We start from the raw sequence: 13,954 nt of genomic DNA, 5'->3' as shown, positions 1-13,954 counted from the left end.
TCCCCTTCTATTTGTTTTGTCTTTAGCCCAGCAAGGTCTTGCAGTAAGCACTACAGAAGGTCATTTGTTGGCTGTTTTGTCCGATTTCCCCATGTGTACACTCATCGAGTCAATGCATAGCTGCTTACTGTGTCTCCTGACCTTGAAGACTGTGGAACCGATTTAAATGTTGGTGGAGAGGGTACTCTGTCAAATGGTGATGGCGTTCCCTCATCGCCAACATTATGTTCCACCTGCCCAATTTTGATTTTGGTGGACCATAGTTTGATGGCGGTGAAGACTACTCCATCTCCGCCGTGGTCAAACTTCTCTAATGGCCCGATGGAGTAAGAACCATCATAGAGGTTTGACTATATGTCCACCCACCTTATTTTGACAAGCAGATGTATAGCCGTTTTGAAATTCCGGTCACCACCAGGAAACACTTGCCGGTAAAGGGCATTCAAAAGTGCTCAAGTCCCCCCTTGCCATAGGAGGAAACTTACATCACCAGGAGGCATTGTTTTTGTTGTTATTTTCAAAAAGAAAATTGCTCTTTTGGATTTTCTTGTTGAAAATAATGCAACTGTAACTTTGCTGTATGACTCGTCCGGCAAAGTTACACTGTATTTGTAGGAACCGACTTGACACCAGTTGCTGTCAATGTTTGAAATGTCCATCAGGCCAGCGGACATTTCTAAATTTACTCCGTCACCCTTGTGGAGGATCAGCTAATCGCCCTAATAAAAATTGGCCCCTGTTTTCCTCATTAGGATTACATCAGCTCATCTTATGAGTGGACTACTGGCACTTAAGTGAAGCCGCCTTACGCCACCTTTTTACATTGATCATGCCAAGGACCATTAAGTGGAAGATCAGCTTTTTGCACGGTTCTCTGGCGCAAAGAAATGGAAAGTGGTGCAGAAGACCATGTCGAGGTGGATAGGCCTCTTCATTGAGACCTGCTACTCACCAGCCATGAGCAAAAACAACGGTTGATGGACAGAATGCAGAACCATGTTATACATTCACCCCAGTACAGAGATCTGGGCCTAAATCCATCGTTTTTTTGCTCCCCATGCCATTCTAGTTTGAAACCCCAAAACCGCTCCTAGGATGCTTCTTTGCAGTCCAGGGAGGACCTGGCTTGGCAGTTCGGGCTGGACTGTTCCCATGAGGAACAGGGTCAAGACTGATTTGCATATGGCTGGATTCAAACTAGAATGGCATGGTGAGCAAAAAAACTATGGATTTAGGCCCAGATCTCTGTACTGGGGTGAACTTATGACATTGTTCTGCATTCTGTCCATCAACTGTTGTTTTTGCATTTGTAACCCCGAGTGGGACGGGTATGCCCAGACGTGGGTCCCGTGCTCTCCATGCCACTGGAATCAAGATATCCTGGCTGAAGAGGGGTGCAACCCCGAAACCGGTGCTAGGATGCTTGTTTCCAGTCCAGGGAGGACCTGGCTTGGCAGTTTGGGCTGGACTGTTCCCATGAGGCACAGGGTCAAGACTGATTTGCATATGGCTGGATTCAAACTGGAATGGCATGGTGAGCAAAAAAATTGATATTTGGCCTGCACAGTCCTCCAAGACTTTTTGGCCTGAACCCACTTCACAGACTCTCCACTTTGGGCAGATACCCCTTTGGTATCTATTCTACGATGAGGAACACATGGTTAGAAGTATGCATCTGTAGAACAAGTTACTTACCTTTGATAGTACTCCTCCTGGTAGATATCTAATGGCAGATTCCACACTGCTCTACTACCTCCCCATACAGTGGAGTGGCCCCTTTCTAAATTCTAAAGGTCCCAATTGCGTATTTAGCATGCTGTTACCAACAGTTGTCCATGCACAGTGTCTTAGGACTCGGAAAGGGTGAAGATAAGAAACTGACATCAGTGAACAGGTGTGAAGCTTGTGTGCGGCTCCAGTTAATCACTTCAGGGGCGCATAACACCACCAAGCAGCACGTAGGCGCTCTGCTGTAGAAAAAAAAACCTTTGGTTCCACTCTGGCACTTGGGGGATTTTCTAAAGGTAGTAATCTGCAGTTAGTGAGAGTATCCACCAGAAGGAGTATTACCAAGAGAAGTGAAGTAACTTGTTCTTTATAATAACCTGTCCTAGATTTACTCTCTGCGAGAAATTCAATAGTAAAAGATTTAGGTACATGCTAAGGTGAGTCACGTGGGAATGCCCAACGAATAAGCAACTATAAAGCATTTGCGTGCACCTTTCTCTGTTTCACTTGTACAATATGTAATGTTGAAAGTGCAGATATCCATAATGGAAATGATTCAGATTGCACAAATATAAGCCTGACTTGTTTCTTATTAGTACTCGAATTGTCCATTGGAGAATGTGTGTGTTTGTGTATATATATATATATATATATATTTTCGAGGCATATGAGCTGTATATCACACACTGAGCATAGATCGCCATCTGGTGTTGGGCCCGGATGTGTGCACTTGTTTTTGTCTTGGAAAAGTCTTTGGAAGTCACGGGATAGGTGACTCCTCCTTTGGATCATAGTGCGCATGGGCATCGGCTCCATCCTCAGATTGTTTTTTTCCGCCATCGGGCTCGGATGTGTTTATCGCCCTCCAACTCGGTACCGTTACCGATCCCACTTTCGACGCGCCATCCTTCACCCTTCTCTACAGTATTGTTTTCAATTGCGATCCCCGATCCTCGCACATCTCACCAACTTCGAAGTCTTCGATTCCGGTCGTCGGCGAAGGCCTTCGGGCCTACCTGTGCCTTTACATCTGGCTCATGGAAAGGACTCCATTCAAGAAGTGTCCTCAATGTGGGTCGAAATTCCCACACACAGATCTGCATGAGGTGTGTAACCTCTATCTTTCACCGGAGCACAAGGCCAGAGACTGTCCAGCTTGTGCCTCTTTACGCTCCAAAAAGACCATTCGGGATCGTCGAGCTCGAAGAACAATGGCTCGCACGTCGACTTCCATTCCCGACAACATCTTCCAAGAGGGCTTCGATGTACCAGAACAGGAGCGGGTCGAAGAAGGCCTCGTCAGCGCCTCCGAAGCAGACTCCGACATCGAGGACATCGTAAGTACTGCCGCCGACCCCCACCCCCGAAAAAGGCTTCGGTCACACCTTCACCTTCGGGCCCAGGTGCACACCGAGAAAGTGCTTCTCAAGCCCCGCCTCCAGGCCCGGCCAAGAAGTCAACAACAAAGCCTTCAGGCCACTCGGGATCGAGTCAGCCTGCCGTCGGTACCGTAACTCACACCCCAGCACCGAAAAAGAAGACTCCATCCTCCTCCTCGGTGCCCACTACTGCCTCCGCATCGACGCACTCGGCACCCAAACCTACCGGCACCAATCCCTCGACTCCCAAAAAATCATTGGAACAGACCAAAAAGCCGCTACCGAAGACTACAGACTCTCGAACTTTGGAGCCGAAAAAGCATTCGGAACCGAAAAAACAACCAGTTCTGCAGGCCCCTACAGACACCTCAAAACCTCACGGTTCCAAGACCACAGAGCACAAAACCGCTCTACAGTCGGTGTCGCGCAAGCATTCGGAACCTAAAAAATCGGCACCGAAGGACATACCTCCCACAGAAGAGCTTTTTAAACCGGATCCCACCCAAAAGGCTCTTCTTAAAGATCCAAAGGCTGGTCAACTGATTCGGAGTTCTAAAAAGAGACCACTGGACTCGCCTACACCGGCTCCAGCACCTAAAAAGTAGGACATTGCGACATCTCCTCTCAGGATCCCTTCTCCACCTCCACCACACCACTCTCCTCCACCAGTGGACGATGATGATTTTTCTGCTGACACAGGGGAGGGTGCAGATGATGAGCCACTAGGGGATCCTAGTCCACCACATTCCCCAGACCCATGGGACGATTACATTACACCAGATGTCCTTAACGTGCCACAGGACGACATCTATCCCTCTAGACCTTCCTCTCCAGAGGATACCATGGGCTTCAACCAGCTCGTTCACAGAGCTGCACAGTTCCACTGGGTTGACTTACACACAGACCCCGTTGATGAGGATTTTTTAATGGATACTTTTGATATCTCACAAAAGACCTCCTCCATTCTACCCATGCTGAAAGGGGTAATTAAACATGCACCAGAAGTGTTTAAAGACCCTGTTAGGGCTAGGGCTATCAACACAAGAATAGAAAAGAAATATAAAGCTGCCCCAGCAGACCCAGCATTCATTAAAGGCCAGATTCCGTTGGATACGTTAGAAGTCTCCAATGCCAGGAAGAGGGCTAACTCTCAAATGTCAGGGGATGCTTCACCCCTGATAAAAGTCCAAACTATTGGACACTTCCCGTAAACGCACAGCGTCTCAAGCAGCTAACATATGGCTTATCACCAACACTCAAGCCTTGTTAGCTAGGTATGATAGGGTACACTACGACCAGCTAGAGACCCTATTGCAACACCTACCTGACAAATATAGAAACCGGGCTAACAACCTCATACAAGAGGGTAAGCTCATCACTAACACCTCCATTCGCTGTGCTCTAGACGTGGCAGACACCGCCTCCCGAGCCATAAACACAAGTGTCCTCCTGCATAGACACGCTTGGCTACGCATTTCAGGTTTTAAACCTGAAGTACAAACTTCCATTCTCAATCACCCCTTTGACCAGGAATACTTGTGCGGACCTACCGTGGATTCCTCTCTCGAGAAGATGAAAAAAGACAGACACTGCTAAATCAATGGGAGCCTTGCAATCGCAAGCTCCCATACGCTCCTTCTGTCGCTCCTCTTACAGAGGCAACCCCAGAGGCTATTCCTCAGACAACCCCTCCATGTCTTACAAGACTCCCACCCAAACCACATTCACCAAGGGTTATCAGAGAGGAGGCTACAGAGGAAATAATACCAAAGGTAGAGGCAGAACTAACAACACCCGCTCTGCCTCCACCCTTACCCAATGACTTCCCTCTGCTCCCCCCCCCCGACCATCCCACACCTGTCGGGGGAAGATTACTACAGTTCCTTCCTGTCTGGAACACCATCACCACAGACAGGTGGGTGAGGCAAATAGTTTAAACAGGTTACTGTCTGGAACTCACCTCTACTCCCCCAAACATACCACCCAGACAGCACCCAGTGTCATTAGAACATTTATCACTGCTAAAACAGGAGGTAATCTCCCTCCTACAAAAACATGCAATAGAACCAGTCCCCCTGCATCAGCAAAACACAGGAATCTACTCCCTCTATTTCCTCATTCCAAAGAAGGACGGATCTCTGAGACCTATCCTAGACCTCAGACCCCTAAATCTGTACATACTCAGAACACTTTCACATGGTCACGCTTCAACAAGTCCTTCCTCTCCTTTCACAAGGCGACTTCCTTGCCACTCTATATCTCAAGGACGCCTACTTTCATATTCCCATTCACACCTCTTACAGAAAATATCTCAGGTTTGTAGTGGAAGGCCAGCACTACCAATTCAATGAGTCACCACAGCAACCAGAGTATTCACCAAGTGTCTGGTGGTAGTTGCAGCTCACCTCAGAAGACAGCGCTTTCACGTCTTCCCATATTTGGACAATTTGCTCATAAAAGCCAACTCATACAATCAGTGTGTACGTCACACTCACACAACAATCCAGCTACTCCACGACTTAGGGTTCACAATAAACCACGCAAAGTCTCATCTACAACCGTCCCACATACAACAGTACCTCGGTGCCACAATAAACACCTCAAAAGCACTTGCATACCCCAGTCCAGCCAGGATAGCAAGCATGCAGAGCCTTCTAACAAAATTTCAGCCGCAACACTCTCTTGCAGCTCGAGTGTTCATGCAGCTCATAGGGATTATGGCCTCTTGCATATTCATAGTACCTCACGCAAGACTTCAAATGCGTCCTCTGCAGGTGTGCTTGGCACGTCAGTGGACCCAAGCTCAAGGTCAGCTAACAGATCTGGTGTTGGTTGATGGCCACAATCATCACTCTCTGCAGTGGTGGAACACCAAAAACCTTTCCATAGAGCGACCGTTCCTCGAGCCGGTTCCACAGATTGTGTTAACAGCGGACGCATCACTCTCCAGCTGGGGAGCCCATCTATTACATCACACCATGCAGGGCAGGTGGACTCTACAACAAAAGTTACTCCACATCAATCACCTGGAGTTACTAGCGATTTTTCTGGCCCTAAAGGCATTCCAAAAGCAAATATCAGGCAAAGCTGTCCTAGTCTGCACTGACAACATGACAGCCATGTACTACATACAGAAACAGGGCGGGACACATCCCCTACAGCTCTCCCAACTAGCGCAAAGCATTTGGAGATGGGTTATTCCTCAAAACATTTTTCTCCTAGCTCAACATGTTCCAGGAGTCCAGAACAGCATCGCCGATCTGTGAAGTAATCAAGCGCAACAGATTCACAAGTGGGAACTTCATCAACAAGTTCTTTAACCCTTTTTCCAGTTGTGGGGGCAGCCAGCGATAGACCTCTTCGCCACACATGAAAATGCCAAATGCCCAAACTTCGCCGCCAGATATCCACACCCATCATCCAAATGGGATATGGATGAGTTGGTCAGGCAGATTTGCGTACGCTTTTCCGCCTCTCCCACTAATCCCACTGGTTTTACGCAAACTGCAGCAACATTCACTGACCCTCATCCTAGTTGCTCCAACATGAGCCAGACAACTGTGGTACACCACATTACTGGAACTGTCTCTAGTCCCGCGCCAAAAACTACACCTCTCCCCACAACTCTTAACCCAGAAACATGGAGAGATCAGACACCCAGACCCAGCACAGCTCAACCTAGCGATCTGGCTCCTGAGGTCTTGGAGTTCGGTTACCTTAACCTTCCCCCCTGACTGTATATATGTTATCAGAGTAGCTAGACGCCCCACCACTAGAGCCTGCTATGCAGCCAAGTGGAAACAATTCGTGATATATTGCCACAACAACACATCAGTCCTTTAGATGTGTCAATTCAACACATCATAGGTTACCTACTGCATCTCCAAAGGTGTAACTTAGCCTAGACATCGATTAGATTACATCTCGCTGCCCTAGCAGCCTATTTACAAAATAGCCAACACGTATCACTCTTCAGGATACCTGCCATCAAAGCGTTTATGGAAGGCCTGAAAAGAATAAATCCCCCCAGGGTACCCCCCTCCCCTGTATGAAACTTAAACATTGTCCTCACCAGATAATGGGTCTTCCTTTTGAACCTCTGCAAAAATGCGAACTGCAGTTTCTGACGTGGAAAGTTGCTTTCCTAGTAGCCATAACTTCCCTTAGAAGAGTCAGTGAACTACAAGCACTAACTATTCAAGAAACGTCCTTACAACTCCATGATAATAAAGTTGTTCTCAGAACCAATCCAAAATTCCTTCCTAAAGTTATTTCTTCCTTCCACCTCAACCAGTCTGTGGAGTTGCCCGTATTCTTCTCGCAACCACAGACAGTTGCAGAAAGAGCTCTGCCCACTTTAGATGTTAAAAGAGCACTGCTTTATTACATTGAAAGGACAAAACCCTTTCGTAAGACCAAACAACTTTTCGTGTCCTTCTCACCACCACATAAGGGCAACCCCATATCCAAATCTGGCATAGCAAGGTGGGTTGTCAAATGCATACAGATATGCTATCACAAAGCTAAACGCACCTTATCTGTTCCTCCTAAAGCCCACTCTACCCGAAAAATAGGGGCTTCAATGGCATTTTTAGGGAACATTCCCCTAGATGACATCTGCAAAGCAGCCACATGGTCCACACCGCACACATTCACAAAACACTATTGTGTAGATGTGCAAACAAAACAACAAGCTTGTGTGAACCAGGCTGTACTCAAAACACTATTTCAAACTACTGCAACAGATACTGGTGGTCGCAGCTAGAACTGGGCACTGCTATACAATCTATGCTCAGTGTGTGATCTGCAGCTTATATGCCTCGAACGGAAAATGCTACTTACCAGAATGCATCTGTTCTTGGCATGTAGAGCTGCAGATCCACACCCGCCTCCCCGGCTACCTTTATCTGTTCCAGTATTATCTTATTTAGATACAGCATACATGGGCATCTTTTCTGTTTCTTACAAAACTCCATAATTTCCCTGCTGGCAAAAAACAATCTGAGGATGGAGCCGATGCCCATGCGCACAATGATCCAAAGGAGGAGTCACCTATCTTGTGACTTCCAAAGACTTTTCCAAGACAAAAACAAGTGCACACATCCTGGCCAAACACCAGATGGCGATCTATGCTCAGTGTGTGGATCTGCAGCTCTACATGCCAAGAACAGATGTGTGTATGTGTGTATGTGTGTATATATATATATATACACACACACACACATATATATATATATATATATATATCGGCATGTATATTGGTATATCTTGGTTACTTTGTTTTAAAGCTCATTTATCTGTTGTGGAATTTATCATAACTTAACATGTCAACTTTTCTTTCTCAGCGGATGTTTGTTTTCCATTCTTTTTCCGCTGTTCATCATCAGCGCAAATGAGGCACAGGCACCAGTCAAAGCATAGTAAGTACTGCCCTTGCTGGAAAACTTGTAGAAACATTTCTATTGGGGAGTCTCTGAAATTTAAATTACGGTTTATTTGTACTAGTACATATTTACTATTCCTTTACTTGATACATCACCTCTGATTCTCATCGAAGTGCTTTCCCTAGCCATATGAACTGATAAGCATATGAACAAGTCAGAAGAGACTCACTGTTTCACACATATTAAATACCTGTGGTGGTGAACTCGAACTACAAGTAAGTAACCTTATCTTCCCACAGATATGTCCTCTGCAACATCCCACAGTGACACATTGGATCAGTTAAACATTTCATTTTTTCTGACTACATTTTGTTGCCTGTCTTGAATCTGTGAGGTACTGTTTTTTCTGATGTTCCTCGGACGCTTCAGCTGTCAGACTTTGGCTTGTATTTCCATTTTCCCTACATATAGTAAAACTGTACATACACTGTAGCATATTATTTTTGATTAACTTTCTCTTCTGCTCTTGGAGGATCACATGTTAAGCTTTAATTACTTTATTACATTTGGAACATTGCAGGTAATGCAATTCATTGACGGGAAACGCAGATTAAAAACAAATATGGTTTCAGATTCTTGAGATTCTCGATGCCCCACTGAGATGCCACAGACCCCAGTAGTCGTGTACTGCAAAACATAAATATTTTGGATCAAAGTATCCAACATTATCTATGCCAAAGGCCCAATCATTCTATAGATTTTTGTTTTCTTTAAAGGATCACTAACTACAAATGTCAAAGAAGAATAACTGAAACCAGATAATCAGGAGGACCTCACAGGGACCTGTTTCAGTTTCATACAAAAATGAATGGGGGTTGAATCAGTCTTCAGAAGACTAGCTGCACAAACCACAGAGAAGGAGAGAAAAATCTTCTGGAGAATATTTTACAGACAGTCCTAATTTTTAACATTTCACTTACAGTTTTGTGCAGCTTGAGTAATGCCATTACTCATATTAACTGAAGTTGTTGTATTCTCTTGTGATGTTGATAAACAAACTGCTGCAAAATAATGATCGCACTCCTGCTGGACATTGTTCAAAAGCTCCAAAAGCACTAAGAATTGTTTGATTACGAAAGGAATCGATTGAAAGTTAACACAACTTTAAACTCAAACATGTAACATTCAGTTACATTAATCAGCCACATTTATTTAAAGGTTATTTAGCAAGAAATTTGGAAACGTTTGTGCGGTACTGAATTAGTGGGTGCTTGTGTTAATGAATGGTTCCAGTTTAAATGTGAGGAATGGAATAATGTTTTGAGCTGACGTAGCGTATTCGTGTATGGGGCCAGACCACACTGTCTGTAGTGTTAGAACAAATAAAGGTTTATTGAAACAGTGGTAAAAAGTCACCCCCAAAAAATGGAGTTGAGTTCATTCTCGTCTTGGATGGCTGCGCTTTGTAGGGATGGGTCTTCCTTCTCTTCAACCACACCACGTTTCTTCAGATGCCCAACAAGACGTAAGGCAATCAAGTAAGAAAAAAAAAAAAAAAATTTTAAAACAAGGAATTAACAAGTGGGACTTCCTTAAGGTGAAATTCACCCACGTACCACCTTCATCAGGGTAGGTAATTATTCCACAGTGGTGGTTTTCGTGGTGGGGGGAGGTTCTGTGACAACACTGCCCAAACACACACACACACACACCACCCACGTTCTTTAGTGTGCCATCACTCCCTGGTGCCCCACTGAAAGTACTGGGTAGGCTCTGGTACTTGCCTTTGACCCATCTCCTGGGTCATGGTTTTGGAGTCTGCGGCGTCTAATGTATTTCTCGGGTCGCTGGTGCTTCTAGGGTCATTCGGGTCTCAGCTGACGCAGTAAAGCAACTCTCATCCAAGTTCCCCTACCTTGGTGTCTGTGGTGCCCTCTTTTACCCACGTAGTTGTATTCCCGGTGTCATCAGGAATTCTTCTTGGCTGTTGGTTCTCCGACACTGCGTCCTCTTCCCCCAACCCCAGGCTGTTTGGGGCTTCCTCCTTTGCGTTCTCCCCATAGCCTCCCTCGCTCTCTCTCTGGTTCAAATGCTGCTTCTCCTTTTTGCACTTCCTTTGACTGAAAAGGTGGTGTGGTCTGCTCCGAGAAAGGCTGGAATGCGTTTCGCTCCTGGACTTGGATGGAAATGTCGGCCATGTTGCTTCCGGACCTTTCTCACACATAGATGAAAGAAAAAGGGTTTTGTGACTCCTGCTATAGACAGGTATTCAGGCAGGATCCCCTGGCATATTACCACAGCTAACAAAGTGAGGAATATTCAGTCAATTCAGAGTAAAGATTTATATTCCAAAGTGGAGGGTCTGTGGATGTCAACAGGATTTTCGATTTATTTGGATTATATTTCCGGAAATTTGCTGATTACTACTACCGAATGGACAAGAAGGTAGAGTTCCTGTGATGCCAGCTAGAGAGCTAGGGAGACAGAGAAGGAGGGAGACAAAGAGAGAGAGAGGAGGACAAAGAGAGAGAGAGGGAGACAGAGGGTGACAGAGAGAGGGAGGGAGACAGAGAGAGGGGGTGAGAGACAGAGAGAGGGGGGGGAGGCAGAGAGAGCGAGAGCGACGGAGACAGAGAGAGGGGAAGGGAGACAGAGAGGGGGGAGGGAGACAGAGAGAGGGGGAGGGAGACAGAGAGAGGGGGAGGGAGACAGAGAGAGGGGGAGGGAGACAGAGAGAGGGGGAGGGAGACAGAGTGAGTGAGGGAGGAAGACAGAGACAGATAGAGACAAATGGAGACAGAGACAGGGGCAGACAGATAGAGGCAGAGAGAGAATTGAGAGACGGAGAGGGAGACAGAGGGAGGGAGACAGGGACAGACAGAGACCGGGACAGACAGAGGCAGAGACTGAGACAGACAGAGACAAAGAGGTAGAGAGATAGAGACAGAGAGAGAAAAAGATGTGCGTATGCCGGGTCTGGTGGCTCAGTGGACGAAGGCATCCGCTGCAGGGGCCTGTGTTCAACCTCATGGTCTCAAATTGTCTTGAAAATGCACCATTTGCCCTCTTTTAGTTCAAAATTTTCCTCCGGTGGGAGAACCCTCCCAAACCCCCCTTAAGTGGTTCGGGCTCGCTACACTGCCTTACTGTGTCCCAAAATGATGCATCTCCAAAAAGTGTGTCACCAACATGAAAAGTTTGGAAAGCTGTGCTATAGGGGAAATGCCATTCTTGTAATGCCTTTTCACAGTAGATTGTTGTTCTTTATGTGCTCCGGCCTTGTTGTTCATTACTGTTCTGCAATGTGATAAGTCTGTCTATGTCTGTCAGGATATTCTTCCCTTGTTACTCAGCCTCTGGGGAGGGTCCAGGCTTCGCTTTGCGGGATTGTCTCTCACAGCGTTGCATGTGCTCTGTCCTTTACTTCTTGGTTTGTAAATAGACAGTGTCTGATACTGTCCTTTATGATGGTGTACTGCACCATCCACTTTCTTTGTCTTACGAAGTTTTCTTCTTCGCACACTGCTCCCATACATTCACAGTTTTGTTGGTGGCTCCGCTTTGCGCCGTGGAAAAGCTTCTCCGAAGAAAACTGACGTCAGCGCTCCGGGATGGACTTGTATAACCTCGCTGACGTCACGTCCGTGGACGACATCAGGGCGGGGTCGTGTGGCACCGGCGCGCAGAGATGCTGCTGCAAAAAAAATTCAGGATCCAGACTGACGACTGGGGATAATTCTAGGTTAAGGAATCTGCGGCTAGACATCGTGTCTACCAGATACATGGTTACCGAAGGTAAGTAACTCGTTCTTCACTGCTGAAACAGAAGGGTGGATTAGCCACAATGAGGCTGATTTCTTGATCAAAAGGAACCCAGGACACCCTATTTCTATGTCTTCACTAAGATTCATAGGAGACAGAATCCACCATCTGGACTCCCATAATCTCGGGTATAGATTCCTTTCTCAAACCTCTTTCATGCTTCTGTGACCACTTTTTACAACCTGCAGTACAGAAGACACCCTCATTCCTACAAGACACTAGGGATGTACTACGCTTCATTGGAAGCATTGACACCTCCCGTGACATTGATTTACTTGTTACGCTAGATGTGGAGGCCCTCTACAGGAACATCCCGCAATCAGCAACACTTGAGGTTGTAGAGGCTGCTCTCCCGACTGAGGACTGGAATTCCCCAACGTCAGTAAATTTCATAATGGAATGTGTGTCACATTAGCCTTAACTGTAGATTTCTTCCAATTAAAAAAAACAGCTGTACCCCCAACTCCAGGGAACTTCAATTGGGAGTATATTCGCCTCAAGCTTGGCATGCCTGTACATGGTGGCCTTTGAGAAAAGGATGATCTTTGACGGCTCTAACCCCTACATCAACTATATACTCCTCTGGCGTAGATACATTGACGACATCCTGATATTTTGAAGGGTGATATGACAGCATGTGGGGAGTTCTGTGGGTGGATTAACACACTTGGGGGCATATGTAGGTAAAACGTTTTTTGCGATTCTCAAATTGCGATTTTTAGGGAATCGCAATTAGAGAATCGCAAAACGCAATGTAGGTAGGATTTGCAAAATATTTTGCGAATCCTACATATTCCTAATTTGCAAATCGCAAATTGAGATTCGTAAATAAGGAATACCTGCACATTCATTCCTATGGGCTAGAAGGCCCATAGGAATGAATGGGAAGACATTCTCAATTTGCGGTTCCCAATTAGAGAATCACAAATTGAGAATGCAATTTCAAAGTTGCAAGGGTGTCAATAGGACACCCTGTTTCGCCCCTGAAATAAGCATGTGTGCACATGTGGCACACATACATGCGCTAAGGGCATTTATGTGCGCCACATGGTACTTTCAAAAATGCAAAAGAGTGCATTTTTCAAAGAAATCGCAAATGACCACCAACCTGAAGTTGGTGGTAATTTGCGATTCCTTACACCAAATTTAAACAACTTGGGTGCTTCCTACATTGCATTAAAGGAATCGCAATTTGGGATTCCTGAAATGCATTCGCAAAATAGGGCATCGCAAATCTTGCGATTCCTTATTTTGCAAGTGGGTTTTTGTCTGCTACATAGCACACTGCCCAAATTGCGATCGCTGAAATTCTGCGAATTTCAGCGTTTGCGATCGCAATTTGGCTTCCTACATATGGCCCTTAATCCCTACCTCCTCTTCACTAATACTATTTCCAATACATGTATTCCATTTCTAGACCTGATAATCACACTGATGGAAGGATAACTGAGCACTACAGTGTACAAAAAACCCAAGGACTGTAACATTCTTCTCCTATATAGCAGTCACCACCCTAAAGCAATAAGAGACAACCTGTCATTCGGACAGTTTCTGTGGCTACGCCATAACTGCAGTAATGTACCAGATTACAATATCAAGGCTGATCTACTGGCGCCCAATTTGTTTTTTTGTGTTTTTTTT

The 13,954-nt window shown here is 45.8% G+C and overlaps 1 protein-coding gene across 4 annotated transcripts in view; it reads left to right on the top strand.

Annotated features, from left to right (window-relative positions):
- Positions 1 to 13,954, top strand: part of EI24 (EI24 autophagy associated transmembrane protein) — a 331,213-nt gene that overhangs the window by 269,968 nt on the left and 47,291 nt on the right. For all 4 annotated transcript variants that reach the window (XM_085646022.1, XM_085646025.1, XM_085646024.1 and 1 more), the window contains one exon: positions 8,453 to 8,527. In XM_085646022.1, coding sequence (XP_085502148.1) covers positions 8,453 to 8,527 — 75 coding nt within the window. The remainder of the gene's footprint in view (positions 1 to 8,452; positions 8,528 to 13,954) is intronic.

This window comes from Triturus cristatus, chromosome 3_1 (assembly GCF_964204655.1).
Source record: "Triturus cristatus chromosome 3_1, aTriCri1.1, whole genome shotgun sequence".
Lineage (NCBI taxonomy): Eukaryota > Metazoa > Chordata > Amphibia > Caudata > Salamandridae > Triturus > Triturus cristatus.
Note: the sequence above shows the minus strand (reverse complement) of the source record. Positions and strands in the feature narration are given on the sequence as shown.